At 47.3% G+C, this 22,854-nt stretch overlaps 1 protein-coding gene and 1 long non-coding RNA gene across 3 annotated transcripts; both read right to left on the bottom strand.

Annotated features, from left to right (window-relative positions):
• Positions 1–7,410: 7,410 nt before the first annotated feature.
• HPX (hemopexin) lies at positions 7,411–16,581 on the bottom strand. The gene is made up of 10 exons (XM_045783080.2): positions 16,472–16,581; positions 16,260–16,324; positions 16,092–16,163; positions 15,792–15,913; positions 13,996–14,149; positions 13,089–13,301; positions 12,691–12,822; positions 8,157–8,287; positions 7,914–8,076; positions 7,411–7,778 (listed from the first exon to the last, which is right to left on the bottom strand). Exons 1-10 carry the CDS (start codon positions 16,552–16,554, stop codon positions 7,519–7,521), a joined length of 1,395 nt encoding a protein of 464 aa, XP_045639036.2. The 5' UTR covers positions 16,555–16,581; the 3' UTR covers positions 7,411–7,518.
• A 61-nt stretch (positions 16,582–16,642) lies between these two features.
• On the bottom strand, positions 16,643–20,442 carry LOC123782749 (uncharacterized). 2 transcript variants are annotated; one of them, XR_006777024.2, is made up of 4 exons: positions 19,374–20,442; positions 18,052–18,134; positions 17,422–17,511; positions 16,643–16,914 (listed from the first exon to the last, which is right to left on the bottom strand). It is a non-coding gene; the product is annotated as an uncharacterized LOC123782749 (long non-coding RNA). The 2 variants fall into 2 exon arrangements; XR_015726919.1 differs by having other exon boundaries at positions 18,052–18,131.
• Positions 20,443–22,854: the final 2,412 nt, after the last annotated feature.

The raw sequence follows: 22,854 nt of genomic DNA, 5'->3' as shown, positions 1-22,854 counted from the left end.
CGCGCCCCGTAGGGCGCTGGGCCCGCACCCCCCGCGCGCGCCGCACCGGCGAGGCTGGAGCCGGAGCGGCTGTGGCGGTGGCCGGGCCGCGGCCGCGTGGGGAGGGGCTCCGAGGAGGCAGCCTGCTCCACTCTTGCGGCAGCAGTCCCTGACGTCCTGGTGGAGCGGCGATGAGGACACAGCGTTGGTAATAATAATAATAGATCGTATTTATTGGCCGCTTACACCGTGCCAGGCTCCGTCTTAAACCTTTTTCAGGCATTCATCCTCACATCAGACATGTGAAGACGCTACGATTATCCTTATTTTTCAGAGACAGATGATGAGATTCAGAAAGGTAAAGCGACTTGCCTGCAGTCACAAGTAAGTGGTGAAATCAGACCGAAACCTAGATGTTTCTTAACACTCTAGCCCTGCAGCTGAAGGTAAAGCTGCGACACCAAGGTCTCTCGCAGATGTCCAAAATAAATCCTCCCCCGGTGCAAATTCATAAGAGGGAAGGAAAACGGGAGGATGTGGATGGAAAGTGTGAAGGAAGGAATGGAGGGGCGCCATGCTGCGCAGACAACTCCCTGGGTGGTGGGATAGTACCCAGTGGTCAGGTCAGTGGCCAAGAGGCCATCGAGGATATGAAGGGAAATGTCACCATCCAGAAAGCTTCTCTTGGTTCGTTCCTCTAAGGCAGCGGTTTCAATTTATTGTAAATGCTAACCGTGGAGCAACTGACTGGAGAAGCCCTCAAGGTACCTAAAATTAAAGGTGCCCAAATCTAAATTCATTATCTCATCGCTTTTATTGGCCTTCTAAGAAGTTTCACTGGGGTGAGAAAGAACCCTCCCCAATACACACACACACACACACACACACACACACTCACACACACTCACACACACTAGCCTGGATGCAGGTACACTTTGTCCATGCCAGTGAATGGCACCACCATCCCCTGGATTGCCTAAGCCAGAAGCCTCAAGCTCATCCTTGACTACACTTTCACTTGAGGTGAACATAAATGTTCTAAGTTTACTTATTACAGAAAAATTCAAATATATACAAAAGGATACTTAAGAGTATAATGAACCTTCATATACCCATCATTCAGTTTCAGTAACTATCAACTCCTGGCCAAGAGTTCATTATGATTTGATAAACATCTATGATAGAAGAACCATGTACCAGGTCCTGACCTAGAACCTAATGATCCAAAAATGAATCAGATTTAACTGTAACCCAACCTGAGGGATATAACATCTGACCTTGGTTCTTGAAAGATAAGTAATTACCCAAAAGAGGAAAGGTGTCCTCATTCATTCATTCTCTTTCAACAAATAGTTATTAAGTGTGAGGCACTGTCCTTGGTACTAGGAACATATAAACAAACAAGATTCAGTCCCCAGCTTCATGAAGCTTGAATAACAGGGGAAAGAGACATTAAACAGGTGGTTAGAAATGTGATGAGTATCTTGAAAGAGATGTGCAGGATGCTATGAGTGGAGTAAATTTGGCCTGGGAGGTTTGGGAAGGCTTTCATGAGGAAGTGGCTCTTATGTGAGGGGAAGGGGTAAAGGCGATGGAGGTCAGCCAGAAGAAGAGAAAATTATTCCAAGTCCAAGGAGAAGTACAAAAAGGCCAATACGGATTTAATAATGGTGAAGTATTCTTATTAGAAGTATTCTCATCTTATTAGATGAGCTGGAAATGGTGGGTACGTACCAAATCAAAAAGGGCCTTGTATATTAGGCTGAGGGTTGTGGACATTATTTTAAGGGGAATGAAAAATCATCAGAGCATTTGAGGCAGGAGAGTGGCATGTCCCCCCTTACATTTTAGAAGATCACTTCCAGCTGCTAAGTGGGGAATAGATAGGAAGAGAGCAAAATTGGCAGTGTGGGGACCAGTTAGGAGGCAATTGATGTAGTCTAGGTAGATGATTATAGTGGTAGGAGTAGGGATGGAGAAAGTTGCATAGGTTTAATAAATATTCAGTAGGTAGAATTCACAAAAAATAGTGATCAATCAGTTGATTGGCTATGGAATTATGAATAAAGAGATGACTTCCAGATTTCTGCTGGAGCAAATGAAAAAATCCAGAAACATTACCCATTTACAAAGCAGAATACTTGTCTTCTCAACCCCACTGAATAGGATGGCAGCAATATTCAGGAAAATCTCTTCGGATAACCAGAGGCACACAGATAGTGGGGGGGAGGATGGGGAAAGGAGTCTAATTAGCTAAGATGTAAAAAGGAAATTGTACAGTTCGCACATAGTGCAGTTTGACCCAGCACAGTCTCCTTGAACCCCTGACCTCTTCCTAGGTCTGCAGAGCTTCCTGATCAATGGGGAGTCAGCCTGTGTCCTTCATCCATCCTCGTAGCTCTTCCCCACTTCTGATGTTCTCCATGACCTAGGATGCTCAGTGTGTGGTTCTGACCATTGTAGGTCCCTCTGAGGCAGCCATCTTTTAAAATCATTACCTTGGACCTATTCAGGAAAAACTTTAATTAGAAGCTGATCTATCCAGAGTCACTTACCAAGAGTACTGGCTTTATGCTATTTGGATTAATAGACCAACCATTTAGCATTACCAGGCAGTTGGCACCCTGTGTGGGAGAATAGATCTTTCATCTCCATTGGCAGCAAAGGCAATTAATGAAGCAAAGGCAGCCTTCTCTATCACTACATAGAGGTATCGCTTTGATATTGCAATCGTTCTTGTAGTTGATTCAATAAGTCCTCGTTCTTCTGGGTGTCGTTATCATTTGAAAATCTATAAGGAGTAAAATCTTTCCAAATGTATGGAGAGGAATTCATAAGTCACATGCTAGGCCTGGAAAGGGCTTGCTCAATACCCTTCTTCAACAGGACTGCTCTAATACATTCCCAGGAAGAGCATATAGGGTGAGAAGAGAAAAGGACTCAGGCCTGAGCTCTAGTAGTACCAGCATTTGGGGAGCCAGCAGAGGGGAAGAAGACTAAGAAGAAAACTGAGAAGAAACAGGAATCAACAGAGAGTAATGTCATGGAAGAAATCCAAGGGAGGAAAGACTTTCAAGGAGGAAGAGGTAGTCAACAGCATCAAATGCAGCAAAGATTTCCATTAAGTTCAAGGCAAAAAAGTATCCGTTGAATTTGGCAATATTGAAGGCCTGGATCCCCATGATATGATCTGTGTCAGCAGAAAACAAGGGCAGAAGCCACAATGCAGTGAATTGAACAAATGAAAATGAGGAAATAGAATAAGTGCAGACCTCCGTTCTGAGAAATTTGGAAGGAGGAATAGACTGTAGCTAAAGAGTGATCTGAAATTAAAGATTCTGGTTTTGCCTTTTTTTTATTTAAAGATGATAGAGGCTTAAACATAGGTGTCAACTATAAAAAGGTACCAGTAGAGAAGATGAATTTGAAAATAAAGAAAAAGGATGATGAGAGGTGGAGGGAGATCCCGGAGGCAACGAGAAGGGGTAGCATCAAGGGCTCATGGAGAAGAATCGGACACCTTCACTTTATAGGCTGACAGGACAGGAGAGAGGGCAAGGGTATAGGTAGGGTAGCTAATAAAGTGGAGCAGGCAAGAGGTTGAGGGATTTCGTGCCTAATGATATCAACACTGTCAAAGTCTTTAGCTGAGGAAGAGAAGAAGTGTGGATGGAGAACAAGAAAAACCATACAAGGTAAGTATTATCCTGTCATGAACATGTCATTGCCTTTGTTGTTATCTGCACAGCATGCCTCCCCCCCTTCTTATTAGTAACAGCACATCAGTGTTCTTTAAAGATCCATCCCACCCCACTCTAAGTCTTTGTGGTTCAGACGGGAATGACCCCAGTCTCCTACCCACATCAGTGGCTGGGTTCCTAACCCATAATCAGGTCAAAGTGATCTTCAGAAATGGGCACATGATGAAATTAGATCCAGGAATTCCTGCAACAGTTGGGCAAGAGGTACTCATAGAAGGCAAACCTGGTGGACATCTTGCCACCGGGAAGGATGAGCCTGCCTGAGAACAAAGCCAACTCAAAGAAAGCAGAGCTAAGGGGTGGAGAGGGACAAATGCCTGGTAACATCAGTTTAACATGTATATTTACCTCTGCCTAAAGTCACATAAGTCAGTAAATTTCCTCTGTACTTAACACTAATTTGAGTTGGGTTTTATTACTTGCAACCAAGAGCTATGCTGAATCTGTTTGGCAGATATTGCCTGCTGGAACTCATCCCCACACCCACTCTTCTTTAATCTCCCTCTGGAAAGGGCTGGAAATCTGAAAACCACATTTCTCAGATGCCTTTGTCACTTCATTCCAGTTAGGTTCCGCCAGTGGGAACCCTCACATGAGGAAAGTGAGAGGAAGGGAGAGGAGAGATCCTCCTGCCCTTGGCAGTGCCTCTGGCAACATCAGCAGTGGTTCCTGCCCAGCAAAAGTGGAAGTGGGTCCAGTAGTATCAGCAACACAAACTCCAGGTGCATGAGCAGCTAGTACAGATTTGTGGGTTCCAGCTCCTCGATCTTTGGGCTCCTCTTTTCTCCCTTTTGCTCCTCTAAACCAAGATTAGTGGTAGTTTCCTGGTCTCTGCTTTCCTTTTTGTTTCTCCTGACTTCCCTTACAACTTTGTTATTGTTTTTAAGTAAGCTCTGCGCCCAACGTGGGGCTTGAACTCACAACGCTGAGATCAAGAGTTGCATGCTCTACCGGCTGAGCCAGCCAGGTACCCCCCCCCTTACAACTTTGTAACAAATTCTTTGCATTAAATCCTTCTCTACTTGGAATATCTGGAGTGATTTCTGTATGCTTCCTGAACAGTCATTGATACAGTACACATTTCTATTTTGCATACACATATGTGTGTACACACACATACACCACTCACCTGGCTCAGAGAGGCTGTTTCTCAAATATACAGAATTAGTGTGGCCTGGCTGGCATTGGAATTCAGACATATCTGAGTCTAGAGTTCTCACTCTTTCTCTACCTAACGTTGGCTTTTGTATTTCTTTTCCTTTTTTATGGCTTGATTAAATAGAAGTTAAAGGGGACAGAAATAAAAGTATCGTTAAGAAAGTTGTTCAGGTGATTGACCTTGATGTTCGATTTGGGTAGGAAAAGAATGGCTGTGAGACAATGGAGGACTAGGAGATAATAAAAGGATCAAACATCTGGATGGCTTCACCAACTGAGAGAACATAGTCAAGAGGTTGGTAGATGATGGCCATAAGAATGGTATGGCTCACTTGCATGATGCCAAAGAAGGAGAAATTTAACCTGCATAGGAAGAGGAAGAGAAATGGTACAGATATATATGGGAGTCATGCTAAAGCTAATACTGATGATGCCCATTTGGTGAGACAGCTATAGGGAAAGGAGGAGGGACCCTGGGGCAGAGCCTGATCTCCGTCAAAGCCGGAGGCAAAGCGAGAGCACTCTATGGAGTGTGTAAAGAATACACAGAAGCTTATTAACTGTGGAGTGAATTACAAGAGTTGCCATGGGAAGTTTGGGACGGAGAGGTGCAATTATGAATGGGGAAAGGAGCCGTGGAGCCGTTTGGAGGTGAGATTTCTCACTTTCACTCACCCCTCTATTCAATCTATCAGCAAGTCCTATAGACTGTCTTCTAAATATTTTTGGTGTAATTTTTTAAATTTAAATTCAGTTAATTAACATATCATGTATTATTAGTTTCAGAGGTAGAGTTCACTGATTCATCAGTTGCATATAATACCCAGTGCTCATTACATCACGTGCCTTCCTTAATGCCCATCATCCCGTTACCCCATTCCCCCACCCTCCAGCAACCCTCAGTTTGTTTCCTATGGTTATGAGTCTCTTATCGTTTGACTCCCTCTCTGATTACATCTTCTAAATATGTTTAATCCACCTATTTCTCTTCATCTCCATTGCCACCCAGTGCCCAGGCCTATGTGGTTTACCACCTGGGCCACAGCGCCAACCTCCTCAGTGCTCTCCTCACATGCACTGTGGCCTCCTTTCACCAGTATCGTCTCTGCCACAGTCAGAGTGATCTCTCTAAAATGCAAACCTCAGCGTGCCATGCCCATGTCTAAAATCCCTTAGCAGGTCTTCCTTGCCCCAAAGACAGACAAAATCCGTGCTTCTTAGCCTGACATGAGCTAACAAGCCCCTGCCTCCTTCTCCGACCTCATCTCCCACCAGCCCCTCATTCAGTCCTCCTAAGTAACTGTGGTTTCCTGGCTATTTCTTCTGCTCTGGCTTTTTTTGCTCATGTTGCCTCCTCTGCTGATAATGTTCCTGGCATGGTAATACATAGTAGATAGTGAATGTATATTTGCTAAACGACTTCCATACATTCTACTCATCTTTTAAAATTCAGATTAAGTGTTATGTGTGTAGCCTTTCCTAACCCCTCCATCCCAGGTATTGCTGGTTCAACTCTCCTTAGTATATAGGCTCTTCCACCTTAATATCTATCTCACTTTATTGCATTTATCTAATGCCTTGTCTGGAGTCCCCTCTTGACTCTAATGTAGAGTTGGAGATTCTTGAGGGCAGGGACTGTGTGATTCATTGACTGACACACTGTTCTGCACCTAAGAGGTGCTAAGTGAGTGGATGAAAGAAGCATGACTGGGACTTTTTCTGGGAGTCCCCTGGAGACAAGCTAGAGGCTTCCCTGTAACAGAGCAGGTAGGAGAAGAGAAGAAAGAAGAGACTTAAATTTCCTCCTTCGATAGAGAGGAGGAAGTTAGCCTTGAGTACCAGAGTTGGTGGATAACTGTTTAACAGACACCTCCAAGCTCTCTGGCATGATGCAGTGATGGCCCCAGATGTAGCACATTGACTGAATAAGGCCCAGACCTGACACTCTGTCCTACTTCCCACCTCTCAGACTGAAGGAGGGGCACCCAGTGCTATGAGAATCATCCAGACTCCATCAAGGAAGATGGGGAAAGTTCAGGATACTTCTTAGGAGTGGACCCCACAGCTCTGGTGCCTTACCCCTAACCTCTGTTCCCAGCCATAGCCAACCTCAAGCCCTGGGCGCATCCTGATCTAAGAAGCCCAGATTCACCTCCTGTCCTCCCTCCCAGCCACTGAGGCTGGTGAAGGAACCTTAGACAGTTCTCCTGGTGCAGTGGGACCTGGTGCCTGTCGGGAGCCACTCTGTGCCCTGGCCTCCCAGTACAAAGCCCTATATGGCAGTTGGAGCTTGTCAGTCTACACTTCTACCCACCAAATTCCCACAAAGCAAGGGGCCATCATGTCAGCAGGTGTTGGTCTTAAACCAAATGAGGCCATGGTCCAGAGGGTGGGTCTACTTCTGGGAATTTTTCCCTCAGCCCTCCCTTCCCTTCCTTCCCACAGCCTCATTTGAACTTGACAGCTTCCAAAGAGATACTACTAGCTTTTCAATTCAAAGAAAGAAACGAGATTCTTCCACAACCAGGGCCCCTTGAGTCCAGCAAAGAAGCACTCTGGTTTTATTGTGAGGAAAACAGGGAGAAGGAGCTGAGCCAGACTCATTTCTAGAGCCCTCCTCTCAATGATTGCAGCCCAGCAGGCTCTCCACTCTCTGTGGCTGAGGAAGGGTCTTGGCTGTGCTCAGTTTCTCCACATCACTGTAGCAGTACAAATCAGAGCCATGGATGAGGTACAAGCCGGGACCATTGGCAGAACATGAGTTGGGGCCGAGGGACTTTTCCATACACAGGGCCCCGTCAACCTTCTCATGGGGCCAAGGAAGCTCCGTCCACGTGGCTTGAGCTCCTAACGTCAGGTCCAGCCACCACAGCTTCCGTCCTGGGAAGAAGGCACCAGACAAAACATAGTTTCCACATCATGATCCTCACCTCACTCTTCCCCATGCCCTGATGGGGAACTATGCCATGGAGAAGTAGCCGAAGAAGCCACCCTTTAGTATCAGATGCCCCTCACCTGCCATAACGTGGAGCCGAGAAGTCCCAGGACAAGTAAAGGCTGCATCCACAGTGTCAAGGTTGATCCCATGAGGACTTCCAAATTCCTTCTCCAGCCTCTTTGGATAACCATCTACTAGAGTATAGCCTCCCTTTGTCAGGAAGATATATACCTGAGTGCCCTGGAGGATAAAGGACGTTAATCAGCGTAGAGCTGGATATTCTCCCAGTCCCCATTTCAAGCCTCTCTCCCAACACATACCTGGATTAGGTAGACTTTATTGTCCCAAGAAAAGGCAGCATCCACTGTTGAAGGACCTTGGGGCCACTGATGGACAATGGGCCAGCTGTGCCACCCATCCCGGCTAGTGTCCAGACGCCAGTAGTGGGACCCTGTGGGGAGATCAGAGGTACATCTAGTGCTGATGGTAAAAGGCCAGGCAGTGAGTAGGCAAGTAATAGGTGCAGGGATAGGTCCTGAGAGGGGGGGAGAGAATACATCCAGAGGCCAAGAGGGAAGAGGCCAGGTGAGAGGAGATGGAGCAGGACTTGATCAGCAAAGTCGGGCATGGTGACCTAATCGGAGCTGGAGTCACTAGGGGCCTAGGAGCATGGAGAACAATGGCTAAGGTGCCAAGTGAGGCCACTGTCATGGGGTTTGGCGGGGCTCCCTATGCATCTCAGACGTCCATGTACAGAGATACTATAGACAATGAGGGACAGTGACCAGAAGTTAAAAGAGAAGCACCACGACGTGCTCCCACCGAGTGTTCTCATTCTGGCTGTGTTCTCTAATCCTTCAGGTAGCAGGAGAATGAGGGAATGGCAGACCAGTGACCTAATTTTCTTCTCCCCTTCTCATAACAATTTATTAAAGGAATTGTCTAAGTTCCCATTTACCTTTCCTTCCTTAACCATTTCACTTATACATGTTTCCATCCTCCATTGAAACGGTACTTTTCAAGGTCGTCAGTGTCCTCCAACTTGCCAGATCTAATTGTCAATTCTCGGTCTCCATCCTGCTCCACCTCTCAGCAGCATTTGACTGCTCACGACTCTCTTCTTGAAATATCTTTTTTTGGATCTTGGCTTCTGTGATACCAGCCTCTTCCAGTGTTCCTCTGATTTTTTTTACTACCCTTCTCTTCAGCCTGATATCTTATATTGGAATCCTCTAGTTTGGGCCTCTTCACTACCTACACTCACTTTCTTGGTGATATCACCTAGTCTAGGGCTTTAAATACCATCTACATGCTGATGACTTTTGATCTGTTCTCTTCAGCTTTTATGGACCTCTCCTTTGGGTGTAAGACTCAAACTTACCTGCCTACCCAATATGTCCAATTGGGGCCATTAGGAACCAAAACCCTGCAATGTCCAAGCTGATGTCTGCCTACTGCCAAACACACACACACACACACACACACACACACACACACACACCCCTACTCTTTCCCTAATTTTTCCCAATTTTAGAAAAAGGAACCACCAGTCACCCAGTTGCCTAGTCCCAAAAAGCTGTCATTCTTAAGACCTCTCTTTTTCTTCCCCACTCCAACCAATATTCAATCCATTGGTTAATGCTGTCACCTCGACCTCCAAAATATATCAAGATGACTCCTCACGACCTCTACTGCTATTATCCTCGTCCAAGCTGTCATTGCCTCTAATCCAGACAACTGCAAGAGCTACCAGCTGGATTTCCTGCTTACACCATTGTATCTCTAATGATTGGTGTGCTCCAGGACGATCTTTAAAAAGTTAGTGAGAACGTATCACGGCCCTGCTCAAGACCCCCTCCTGGCTTTCTTTCATAGTTGAAAATCCTTACCAGGAGTATGTAATCTGGCCCCTCTCTCCTTTTTTCAAGGCATTCACCTGCTCTTTCAGTGTTCTCTAGCCACTCTGGCCTCTTTCCTGATTCCTCAAAGTAGTTGCTATCCATCCTCTCTAAAATGCTTCTCCCCCAGTGCTTTATGTACCTAATGCTTTTTTAAATCTTTTTTATTTAAATTCAATTTAGTTAATGTACAGTGTGTTATTAGTTTCAGGGGTAGAATTTAGTGATTCATCAGTTGCATACAATACTCAGTGCTCATTACATCAAATGCCCTCCTTAACGCCCATCACCCAGTTACCCTATCCCTCTACCCCCTCCCCTCCAGCAACCCTCAGTTTGTTTCCTATAGTTAAGAGTCTCTTGGGATGCCTGGGTGGCTCAGTCAGTTAAGCGTCTGCCTTCAGCTCAGGTCATGATCCCAGGGTCCTGGGATGGAGTCCCATATCGGGCTCCTTGCTCATCAGGGAGCCAGCTTCTCCCTCTGCCTGCCGCTCCCCCTGCTTGTGCGCTCTCTCTCTCTCTCTCTGTCTGACAAATAAATAAATAAAATCTCAAATTGCTTGCCTCAAAAAAAAAAAGTCTTTTATGGTTTGCCTCCCTCTCTGATTTCATCTTATTTTATTTACATAATGCCTTTTTATTACTGAAATCTCAGCTCAAAAATCATCTCCTCAAAGAAGGGGCCCCTCATTTTCCTTACCTCTATCTCATTATCCTGTCTTAATTTCTTCTCAGCTTTTTTGACACCTAACATTTTTTATTTTACATTTAAAAAGATCAACAATTTTTAAATCCATTTATACCACCTCCAAATAGTATTTGAGGATAAGAAACATCCTGACGTTCCCAGAACACTTCACAACTACCTAGAAGTATTCTCTTCTTTCTCTTTCTTATTGTCCCCTCTCCCTCTATCAGGCTGTATGAGGACATGTGTCTCATGTGCCATGTTGGCTACCGTATCCCAGTGTTTAGAACTACATCCAGTAGTTCTTCTACTTCTCAGGTGCTCAATAAATATGTGTTGCATAAATAGCCAATGTTCTCACTATAGCCACAAGCTCCCTTTACAGCTGTTTACGGGGCATGTCACAGTGACTACATATCCACCTTCACCTCCTGCTGAAACTACCCTGCTCATGACTCCTATTTTGAGAATGAGCTGTGGTGCTCTTTAGGAAATAAGTGATGAGCCCCTGATGCATCACCAAGCAATGCACAGACTGACCAGTGTGGTCTAGAATAAAAATATTGGCGGGGTCGGTCAGATTTCCTCTCTGGCAACCCAAGTAGGAAAAAGAGAGCAACTGAGGCAGTTTCCAGTTGGACTTGAGGCTGAAAGATTATGAATAGGAGAAGGGAGAGGGCATGATGGGCCCTGTGCAAGCCGACATTGTGAAAAAGCAGAAAGAATGGATAAGAAGCTAGGAGGCTGAGAAAAGAGAAAGATCAGAGAGGGGAGAGGACCAGCCCTATGCTGAGTAGCTGGGTCACACGAGTGTTGTCACCAAGATGGTGACAGCTGGGGATCTTCAACGTAACAGTGTTCTTTCATTAGCTAGGAAACATATCTAATACTTTTGATTTAGGAGTTCAGCTGCATTCTATTCATTGCCACATGGCCTGGAGGTTCTGTGATCTCTCCATGGCTGGGTATTCTTTCCACATCTCTATGTGCTCCCTGTGGCCCCGTTTTTCAGTATCTCTACCTACCTACCTCTATCTCTGTCTCACTTTTTCTTTTCTTTTTTTTTTTTAAGATTTTTATTTTTATTTATTTGGCAGAGAGAGACAGCGAGAGAGGGAACACAAGCAGGGGAGTGTGAGAGGGAGAAGCAGGCTTCCCGCTGAGCAGAGACCCCAACGCAGAGCTTGATCCCAGGACCCCAGGATCATGCCCTGAGCCGAAGGCAGACGCTTAATGGGTGAGCCACCCAGGCGCCCCACTGTCTCACTTTTAATGTCTGTCCTCCGGATGGTCCCATGCTCTCACCATAGCTGAATGTTCTGATAATTATGTGTTCTTACAATGCCACATATTCTCAGTATAAGTCTATATTTTCACTACAAGTGTGTGTTTCATCACGGATGAAATGTTCTCATTACAGCATGCATTCCTGTTGTGGGGATATACTCTTCTTGTGACTGCGTCTTTTTCATTATAGCTTGGTAGTCATATCTGATCAGATTTGTCCAGGGGTTAGGAGCAAAAAAGGGTTTTCACTGTTCCATGTTCTCACCACTATTTTACATTTGTATCTGATCATATGGATATCTTAGGCTGAGTATTGTTTACTCCCTCTCTTGGAGCTATTTGCCAGGGTGATCAAGACCCATCACTATCTGCCTGACCAGTGCCACAGCATCCCTGGGTATCATCACACGGCTCTGACCAATTAATGCCGCAGGTCTGGAGAGAGGTGTCTCTCTGGTCACTTAAAGAAGAAACCTCCTGAGGCCAGCAAAGCTATCTCTTAAAGGTCTAAGGGATCCAAAATTTTTTGGCTGGTTCTCATCAATAGGAACATCTCATCCCCAGGTAATGCTGCACCCAGAGGCCTGGACTAAGAACCAAGAGGCACTCGGAAAAAGATGGAGCTCCTGATGATATGCTTAAGGGAAGCTGGAGGACCTAGCAAGACATGCAAGGGCAACGGGAATATGAGGAGTCATAGGGACCCAAAGAGGGCACAGACCCGAGAGTAGATAGTACTGTGAGGTGGACAGGTAGATGAAGTTAGAGGCCTGGGCAATGAGAGACAAGGTTGAACAATGTGCATCAGAGGAGAAGAGGGATAAAAAACTGCATACCGAGGATGCTAAGGATGGGGTCCAAGGGAACAAAATCAGGGACACAGTGATAAAAATGGTGGCAGTATAGCAGAGATGGGAGACACATGAAAGAGACAGGAGGTATGGAGGGCAGAAATGGGGGTGTCAGGAGGCATCTCCTCACCACTGAAGGCGTATGTGGCACCATGGTTATCAGTCAGCAGTGCAGACAAGACTAGATACGGGCTACAGCGCATATCCCCATGCCCATGATGGGTACCATTCCCGTGGCCCGTCCCATTCCTGTGTCCGTGGCCTGGGGAGAGAAATAGGTGAGGGGGAACACAGAGGGAGGCCAGAGGTCAAAATGAAGTCTGAGGTGGAAGAGTTAGCTAGGGTTAGTGGGGATGTGGACTTCTCCCATAGGAGGACAACTGGGAAGGTCCAGAATGGGGATTGGGCTAGGGCAAGGGCCAGGTGTTATACCACAGAATTAAGATAGGAGCCGGGGTATGTGGGGTCTGCAGACTCAGGGAAGGTAGAATGAATTCTAGTAGATTGCAGGGGCTGGGGCTTTCTCACCTCTGCCAGGGCAGGGTATGAAGTAGTCTCGAACATCCAGTGGGTACTTTGGAAGCACGTCTCCCGTGACGGGGTGGAAGCGCAGGAATTGGTTACCCCGGAAACAGTAGTAGCGGCTGAGCCATCGCATGGCAGAGGAGCATTCCCCAACAGCTGGCCAGGAACGCTCCTTTTTGGTTCCCGTAGCCAAGTCCCAGAACCATGTTTGGTTACCTTTGTCCAATCAATCAACAAACATTCAGTGAGGCCAGGCTATGCCCTCCCTTATGCTAGCAATGGGCCCCATGATGGGCCAGATCTGGTCCTGGCCCCATGGAACTCACAGCCCTGCAGGGAAACATTTGAAGATAGTGATCATATAACAAAATTCAGCAGCAAAATGCACATGATTGGCTCAACAAGTGCAGTGAGGACAGACAGGGAAAGTTTTCCAGAGAAGGTGATATGTAAACTAATACCTGAAGCAGGAATTCCGAGGCAGAGAAGAGGAGGAGATGGAACTCCAGAGAGAGGGAAGTCTGAAGCATGAAGCAAATGAGGTGTACAGGGAACAGCATAGAGTCTCTGGAAATTCATATTCAAGGTAAAGGCATGATGAGTGTCGACGCTGGAGGGTCAGTAGGAACTTAGTCATGGAGAACCTTGTATGTAAGACTAAGGAACATAGGTTTATCCTAAGGATCATGGGGAACAGTGAAGAACTTCTAGCAGAATTACACCCAGTTACCTCACCCAAGGTGACTTCCTCTCCTTTCCCTATTTGACCTCTAGACCATAACCAGCTTCTCTATTTCTTCCCTTCCTTGGGAAGCCACATGGTACTCCATCACCACCACCATCCCCGCCACTATCTCAATCACCACCAACCACCATTACTCCAGGCTCTCTTATTCCAGCCTGGGCTGACCTTTGAAGAAGAGGACGCCCTCATCTTGGCATTCCCCACGGTGGCATTCCACAGCTGCATCCACTGGGGATGGGATTCCAGGAAACTCTTCTTGGAGCAACTTTGGATATCCTTTCTCCTTCTTCTCAGGAGGATACACCCAGACTTTGTCTCCCTGCATACAAATCACTCTATTTTTAACTGTGGACCCCACATACTGCCACCTGCATTCACACGTAACATCTTTGATCTATTGCATTTATATAATATCCCCGCTGAGGCCCTACACACTTTGGGTCCACCTGTGGATGCCAATGGGCTACCCCTTGCACAAATACATACTCTTAATTCGACTGCAAATCCCACCACTGTTGCCATAACACATGCACACATCTGACTATGTACAACCAGACACTCCCATGACACACTTATCTGTAACACCATTAGTCTTGACAAACACATCCACAAACAGTCATCCTGCGATCATCCATCCATTCATATATTCATTTGTTCATCCATCTATTTCTTTATTCATCCATTCACTCAAGAAACAGTTGCTGAATGACTACTATATGCCAGATATTGTGAAAGGCACTGGGGATAAAGGGATGATAAGACTGTCCCTGCCTTCAAGGAGTTCACTGTAGAAAAGCAGAAAGGTTCCTACAAACCTAGCCATGCAACCATCAAAGTGGAAACATGTGAAGTGCACTGGGAATATAGGGGGAGTGCTTAAGCCTACCTAGAGAATTCCTGGAAGGCTTCACAGAGGAGGAAGCATTGGGGCCAAGAGTTGAAAACTGAGTAGGAATTCAGTGGGACAATTGTGGAAAGGGTGTTACCAGCAGAGGGAGCAGCAGGTGCAGAGCATGCTCAGAATTACATGTAGTCTCATGTAGCTGGCACACAGTGAATGTGGTGGGGGAGGAGATAAGCCTGGAAAGATAACCAAAGGCCAGATCTCGAGACTCATGTGTACCTGACTTGCAGGAATTGGCAGAAGGTGGTGCCACTTAATGAAATAGGGAACACAGCAGAAAGGGTGGGTTTGTGAGAAGGATATTAAGCTCAGCTTGGAGGATACTGAATTTGAGGTACCCACAGAACATCTAAGCCAAAGATATCGGCCAGGGAATTGGGAAGAGATATCTGGAGCTCTGGGAGAGATCCAGATCTGGTGCCCCCAACATAGAGAGTCCTCAGAGCCATAGCACAGTTGAGATCACCCAGGGAGGGTGTTTTGAAGGGCTGGGACGGATCTCCAAGGAACATTCAGGGACTGGCTGAGGATAGGAAGCTGGAAAACAGCAGGAAAGAGGCAGGAGGGGACATAAAGCTGCCCCAAGCACACAGCACCTTGTACAAATTAGGAGAAGGTGCCCTTCCTCCAAGCAGACACAGCCTGGGCCGGGGCATGGGACTTGGTAAGCACAACAGGCTGGGTTTCATCTTCCCCTCACCCCTCGGCTGGGTGCCAGTCTTATGAACAGCCTGGCCACCACACGAAGAGTACGTGATGCAGAGTCATGGAGACCAAGGGAAGAAATTTCCAGGAAGGAAGGGATGGTCAACAGTGTGAAGAGTAGCAGAGAGGTCTGGACAAAGCTTGGGCCTGAAGAATAGGCACTGGGTGCCATGCCTGCCAGGCCTACATGCACATATACTCCCTTAGCTTGAGCTTTTTCAGGGAAGGAAGGTACAGGGGGAGGAAACCTGGAACCCACTCTAAGGACTCCATGCTAGGGCCACCTGAGGGAGGGTCTCTAGTGTCCATTCCAGCTCTTCCCGGCCCAGCCCTGGCCTTGGCCCAGCAGTACCTTGATCAGGAAGACACTGTTGTGACCACGGCGGAATGCAGCATCCACGGGGCTGGTGAAATTCTTCCACCTCTCTGAAATTAACTCCCGGACCCATCTGTGACTCTTCCACACAAACTCCCCTGAAAAACACAGACTTACTCAGGGACCCAGAGCAAACTTTTGGCCAACTGAGATAGTTACAGAGAAGCTGTGGGTGATGCCCTCAGATAATTCCTAAGATCTCCCACAGATGGATACACCTTCGGAGAGGGGGACCAAGTCTAAAGTCCCAAATGCCGCAACCCCAGCCCCTCTTACCTTTAAAAAACAGCATGGCCCCATGTTCATCCAGGGTGGTAGCATCAAAGCTCCAGCCATCCAAGCAAAGTTCTGGGGTTAGGGTGGAGAGATGCAAGTAAAAGACCAGTCAGGTAATATAACACAGAGACACAGCCGACAGACAGACTCAGGGAGTCAGGGCCTCACCGGTCACATTTGGGTTCACTCTGGTCCCACTCCCACCTTCAGTCTCTTTCCCAGGGTTACCGTCCCTAGAGAGAAGACAGATAGTTGTCTGGATCCACTGGTCCCAATCCCTCTCCCTTAGCTCCTGTCTTCAAACTTGCCCCAGCCTAAAAACTGGCCCTACCCCACTCTAGCCCAGTCCCCAGTCCTTCCCCAGCTCCAGCTTTACGCACGGAGGAAGAGGGTGGGCAATAGCCAGAGACCAGCACAGGCCCAACAACCCCAGTGCAACGGGTGTTCCCAGTGCCCGAGCCATGGTGAGATGCCACAGGACAGCTCAGGGCACCTGGCTCAGCTCCCTATATAGAGATGGCGGCAGCACCACCCCCACCACGCGCCTGCTGATCCTCCAAGTCCCGTCTCTCAGAACTATGCCAATATTGGCTGATTACGTCAGTGCAAATAAGGTCAGGGTCTGGACAGAAATCTGAGTCCAAGACTAACTCTTCCCGGCAAGAGGTCCCATCCCCCTTCAATGATTTCTGAACAGTAACCAGCCCGTGCCATTGATACCCAGCTGTGACTCTCACCACCTTGGGGATGGGTCCAGGTGCCCATAAGGTCAAGGAAGGATGTAGATTGATTGAGGATCACCTTTCTGTGGCTGAATTTACCTCTACAATGAGGGGAGGAGAGAAGTAGAGGGAACTATCATTTTTGTGTCCTCAGTGTCAAGCCATGCTCTAAGACGGCTAAAGACACCGATACTTCTATCTATTTAGCAATCACACTTAGAAATACTCAGAGAACAGCTTTTTCCAAGCTTCATCAAGGGTCCTTTTGGGGGCATTCCCAAGCCCCTTCAGCTTTGCCCTTGATGGGTCAATAATATTTCACTGTCGCCAAATGTCCAAGTCCCACCCCCCAGTCCCACCCCTACTGGCAAAGCACTTAGAAAAATCACCTGGGGGGCGCCTGGGTGGCACAGCGGTTAAACGCCTGCCTTCGGCTCAGGGCGTGATCCCGGCGTTATGGGATCGAGCCCCACATCAGGCTCCTCCGCTATGAGCCTGCTTCTTCCTCTCCCACTCCCCCTGCTTGTGTTCCCTCTCTCTTTGGCTGTCTCTACCTCTGTCGAATAAATAAATAAAATCTTAAAAAAAAAAAAAAAAAGAAAAATCACCTGGGAGGAAAGGGCTGAGTGGGGCAGAAAGAGGTGTGTCTCTTTCGCAGGTTGCATTTCTAGTAATTAGTCTTTCTTGGTAGTTTCCACCTTAAGGGAAAAGTGCTTTATTTACCCATCACAGAATAAACAGAACTGCAACTGGGATTTCACAATATTTACTGCTGAGTGTTGCCTAAATGCTATGTCCTCAATGAAGCCCTTCTTGACCACCTTATCTAGCCATTTCAGACACTTGCATATTTCCTTCGTGTCACTTATTAAACTGTGAAATTTCATCTATTTGTTGCTTTTTTCCCTTTGTTTTGCCCATCTTGTTTGCCATTACATTCTCTGCACCTAAAATAGTACCTGGCACATAATAGGTGCTCAAGAACTGTTTGTCAAATGGAAAAGACGTGGATTTCAGCTACTGACCAGTGTTGCTAAAGGTGCAGCCAAATTCCTAACAACTTTCTTTCCTTCTGGGGCGAGGGGAATATCAGGAATTGGGGGGGTGTTAATGATGGGAGGCATATTGTGATCCCGGGGTCACAGGTCCCCTTGTCACTGCCTTTCATCTGATGGTCTTGTTTCTCTCTACAGTGTCCCATCCCCACCTCCCTCTCTCCCTCCAGCCTGCGATCTTACCTGCTATCTTTAGTATCTGCTATCTTCAATACTCCTTGAGGCCACTCCCAAAGCCTGCCCCATCTCAATCTGAGACTTGGCTGCTGAATCAAAGACAAATATGGGCACTCAGCGATGGGCCAGGTTGAGGTTCCAGGACCCCTGCTCCCTAGTCCCGCCTGAAAGGGCCCTGATCCCTCTCAGATGGCTCCATGCCCCTGACATTCCCCTAGATAACCTTAGCAAAGGTCTCAGATTCCTTTTCTACTCTGCGAAGTTTCCTCCCAACAGGAAAGCAGATTTGTGGGACCACTGGAACATGTAACGAGGCCTCTGCCATCAGGCCCAATGCTCTCACTTGACTTAGAAGTGAAAATATGCCTTTTTTTTTTTTTTTTTTTTTTTTTTTTGAGAGAGAGAGCAAGCATGATCAGGGGAAGTGGGAGGGGGAGAGGGAGACGTAGATTCCCCACTGACCAGGGAGCCTGACCTGGGGTTCAATTCCAGGACCCTGGGGTCATGACCTGAGCCGATGGCAGACGCCTAACTGACTGAGCCACCCAGACGCCCCTGAAAATATACCTTTTTAACATCATTTCTCCCTGTTAGTGGACAAAGCTGGACTCCCCAAGGCCTTGGCAACATGGGCAAATAAATACCAGGGCTCCTATGGCAGATACCTGACTCCCACCTTCTCCCCACTGCAGGGCATCCCTGGCTGGACCCGCTCCACCCCAGTTTCTGGGCACTAGGCACGGGGAGCACCACCCTGACTCGTCCTCACCTGTTTTTTTGCCTCTCAGTCTTTAAAACCTCCTATAACCTTCCTGGGGTTCTTCCTACTGAGCACCCAGTGACCCTTTATCAACAACCCCCTCACCCACTGTCTCTGGCTCCAGACCTGTGCCTGCATGTCCTACAGAGTTCACTGAGCCTGCCAGGGGAGATGGAGGTTTCCACACTGAGTCACAAACACCCCTCCAAAGATCCACCGTGAGGGTCTTCCTTAGTTGTATTATCAGGACGCTGCCTGGTCCTGTTGGCCGGGCGAGCAGCCTCCTCTGGCCTAGCAGGCCTCTGAGCACATATACCAGATGCTGAATTTTCCAGCTTAGCCTCTTTGTTCCCCACACAGCGCTGGTTCCCATCACAGCACCCCTGGTCTATCTATCCTAGAAGAGTGATTTATGGTACTTTTTCACTACCGTTTCCTAATTCTCTTTTCTACCCTAAGGGGCCTTAGCTAGCATTATAGGAGCCTCTCCCTTCCCTCCCGGCTCCCCAGCCTCCCCAGCCTCCCCATCATGCCCTCCCCCTGTCCCTGCCCATCTCCCCTGCCCCACCTTCACAGGGACTAGACAGCAGAGTCTTCTGCATGGCAGGCAGTTCTGTGGAAGCTCAAGTTCTGAGCAGGAGCTAAGAGGCGGAGGACTGTGTCCATTTGGGAACTCAGGCAGTGGATATGTTGGCCATTCTGGTATCAGTCACAGGGCACAAGGCAACTCTTCTCAGGGGACCCAAATAGGACTGGCCTTGCTTCTCTGCTCACTCTCGAGGCGGCCATTTCTGCTTCTCCAGAGTTCCTCGCGGCCCTCTGGCCTGGGCGGGCAAAGTGCTTGTCCATACTTGGTCCTGAGCGCCCCCTGGAGGCTACAAGGTTCAGTGCACACCCACTCTTCAACCAGAGGCCAGAGCAGTTTTTCCTCCCTCTAACTGGCTCTCCACAGCCTTCTTTCCTCACTCCTCTCAGTCTGGCTATGGGGCCCTAGTGGTACCCCTTCCTCTGCGAACCTCTGCTGCCCAGAGCAGGTTTGGGGACCTCAGTCTCTTGCTTGATTTCCTGTGGAATTTTCCTGGTGGTGTTCTCAATCCCATCCAGCAACTTTTCAGCTTCCCCGAAAGGGTGTCTGAATGTGGGCCTGCGAATGTCTTCATGGACAGAGCTTCCTCTTGCATTGCCACGGGCTACATTTAAAGTGGACACTGACCCACTGTCCCTTGGAATGACTGTGTCCAGCCTGCCCCGCCCCTGGTCTGAGTTCCCTGATCTCAGTCATTTCTCCTGGGGCCCACTGAATGCCACGTGTGCTGGGCCTGCAGCCTGTGGCTGTGTACTCCCAGGAGCCGAGCCTGGATTCCTTTTCTGTGACTTAGTAGGCTTGGCATAAAGTTCCAGGCACCAAAAAGAGCTAGCTGCTCCCAACTGACTACTCCAACCATGCACGTTTGCTCTTGTTCTGCCTATAATGGGCCTCCCTGCATAGTCCATTCTTGCTTCCCTATGAATAAATATACTAATAATTTGCTCATATCTCTTGGACACATGTATATACCTGGTGCTGTGCTTGATATGGATTATTTCATTAAATCATAAACATTATATATATGTAATATATATAAAATTTATCCACTTCTCTCTGTCTCCCACAAAATGCAAACACCATCATGTCTTGTTTGACCACTGAAATAGCCCCTCCCTCCCTGCTTCTCCTGCCCTCTACAATACATTCGCACAGCAAGCACAATCTTCAAAAACATACCTAAAACACCTTAATGCTCCTGCCTGAAAGTTCTCTTCTTGAAGACAAAAACCAACTTTAATTCTACTAACCACAGAACACCACTTTCAACATCTTATCTATTCCAGCCTTTCTCTATTCTTCCAACATCCCTTCTGAAACAAAGATGTAATTTTATAAAAAAATTTTTCCTCCTTAGCATATCTCAGATATTGGCATTCTTAAAAGATGCACATAATTCCATTATATATTTAAGCAAAACTTTACATAGCTATTCCCTGCTGAGGGACACTTAGGTTTTTCTAGGATTATTTTTTTCCTATTATAAATAAAGCTGTGATAAACATTGGTGCTCACACCTCTTTGTGCCTTTGCCCAATTTTTTCTTAGAAAACATCCCTAGAACCGGAAGACTCTAGATGATTTCAAGGTGTCTACAATCTTCAAGGGGAGCAGTTTAGAGAGGTTGAATTTTCTGTTTTTTATTCTGACTTTTCTTTCCACCCCACGGAATCGCTGTCCAGGTACCTGTTGGTAACTGGCATTGGTATGGTAACATGGTAACATGCCACAAGGCATCCTCTCATCTATGACACTTAACCCTTTCTGTGGTTTACTAGGATACTCCAGATCAAATCCAAACTCTGACTTAAATGGTCCAACACAAGCCTGACTCTCCCAACTTGTTCTTTTCCTCTCTTCCTCCACCTTCCTTCCTCCCCATCACCCAGGCCTTCTTTCAGGTCCTCCACTACACAGAGATCTTGACCCCTCAGGACATTTGTACCTGCTTTTCCTTTGTCTGGATATCTCTACCTCTTCTTCTTTCTTTTAATTTAAATTCAATTAGCCAACATACAGTACATCATTAGTTTTTGATGTAGTGTTCAATGATTCATTACGTGCGTATAGCATTACCTCTTCTTAACACAGGTGGTTCCCTACCCACCCCCCACCCAGCCTGCAGGTCACCGCTCAAAGCAGCCTTCCTTGCCCACCAGATTTAACATCTTATTCTTCTATTTATTGCATTCTATTCATTTCCATCACAGCTTTAACACAGACCGCCATTACACATTTACGTCCTTGTGTTTACTTGTTTTCCTGCCTTCCCTAATAAACTGTAAGCCCCATAAGGGCAAAGAACATTTCTGTCTGTACTCCCAGGGCCCACCACTCTGACCGATAGTAAGTGCACAGAAGTACTTGATGAAGGAATAAACGAATCTGCTGGCCATACGGCCAGAGGGCTGTTCTGATCGCCTGCTTGCCCTATATAAGCCAGGCGTGAGCCTTCAAGGGACCACAGAATAACTTTCTGACCTGTCCCAGCGGGGGCTCTGCTGCGGTCCCCAAGTCTGTAAAGATTATTTAGGACTTATGCCAACTAAGTCAAGGCATCACCTCTACTGCCAGGTACCCCTTCCAGCTACTTCTGGGCCCAAGGCCGGAACTGGAGGGAAAAATGCCCACTGTGATCAGGTCAAGAGGAAGTGAGTAACCCCACCTTGAAACACCTCCTGCATGGTTTAGGTGGACAACCGAAACTGGTATCTATGGAAATCAGCCCCAGCAGCCTGGTCTCAGTCTGGTGGGAAAGCCATCTGGGGCTTCCTGCCCAAGGAAGTTCGTTTTTGTTGCCGTTTTCTTCCTCTGCTTTTAGATGCCAAGAATGTGAGTGTGTAAGAAGTTGAGGGCTGGGAACTTTGAGCTTGCATCCTCGGTGCCACTGTTGGTGCTTTGTCACAAAGGGTGCACATACACCTGAAACTAATGTAACGGTCTGTGTCGGCCATACTTCAGTTAAAAAAAAAGAAAAAAAAAAAAAAGAAGAAGAAGAACAGAGTGCAGGGGAGGAATAGACTATCTACCTGTGAACGCCCAGGGAAGAACCCACTGGTGCTGAGTGACTGATAACTGAGCACACCATCTCTGCTGGCCAGGGCATGGGTTCAGGCAACCCTACTCATACCTGGAGCCAGAAGGGCAGGCCCTGTAAGACCACCTGCCCCAGAACTTCAGGGTGTTCATCTGTCCCTACGCCTGCCTACCAGGTCCCAACCAGTGGAGACAAAGAGGATCAAGGAGGTGAAGATAACCAAGACTTCCATGTGGTCCACCTGGTGCCCCCTTGATCTCTGCAAAGCCCCCATGGCCCTCCCATCTTAGCTCCAGGAATCACGCCACATAAGGACAACGTCTTGAGCTTTCCCAGGACCTCTCATAAGTAACCTTCCCAGATCCCTTCTGCATGGTTTTAATAATCTTTACATCATTCCCCAAATCTTGCTGTTGAGTGCCTTCT

The sequence above is a fragment of the Ursus americanus genome, chromosome 16 (assembly GCF_024610735.1).
Source record: "Ursus americanus isolate L20-20 chromosome 16, mUrsAme1.1.p, whole genome shotgun sequence".
In the NCBI taxonomy this organism is placed as follows: Eukaryota; Metazoa; Chordata; class Mammalia; order Carnivora; family Ursidae; genus Ursus; species Ursus americanus.
Note: the sequence above shows the minus strand (reverse complement) of the source record. Positions and strands in the feature narration are given on the sequence as shown.

Bases quoted from the DNA above. Each gene is read 5' to 3' on its own strand.
- HPX (XM_045783080.2), bottom strand. From the start codon at position 16,554: ATGGCTCGGGCACTGGGAACACCCGTTGCACTGGGGTTGTTGGGCCTG. The intron at 15,914-16,091 runs GTAAGAGGGGCT...TGTGTTTTTCAG, and splicing joins GGCCATGCTGTTTTTTAAAG to GGGAGTTTGTGTGGAAGAGT. The intron at 8,077-8,156 runs GTATGTGTTGGG...TTTATCCTCCAG, and splicing joins ATAAAGTCTACCTAATCCAG to GGCACTCAGGTATATATCTT.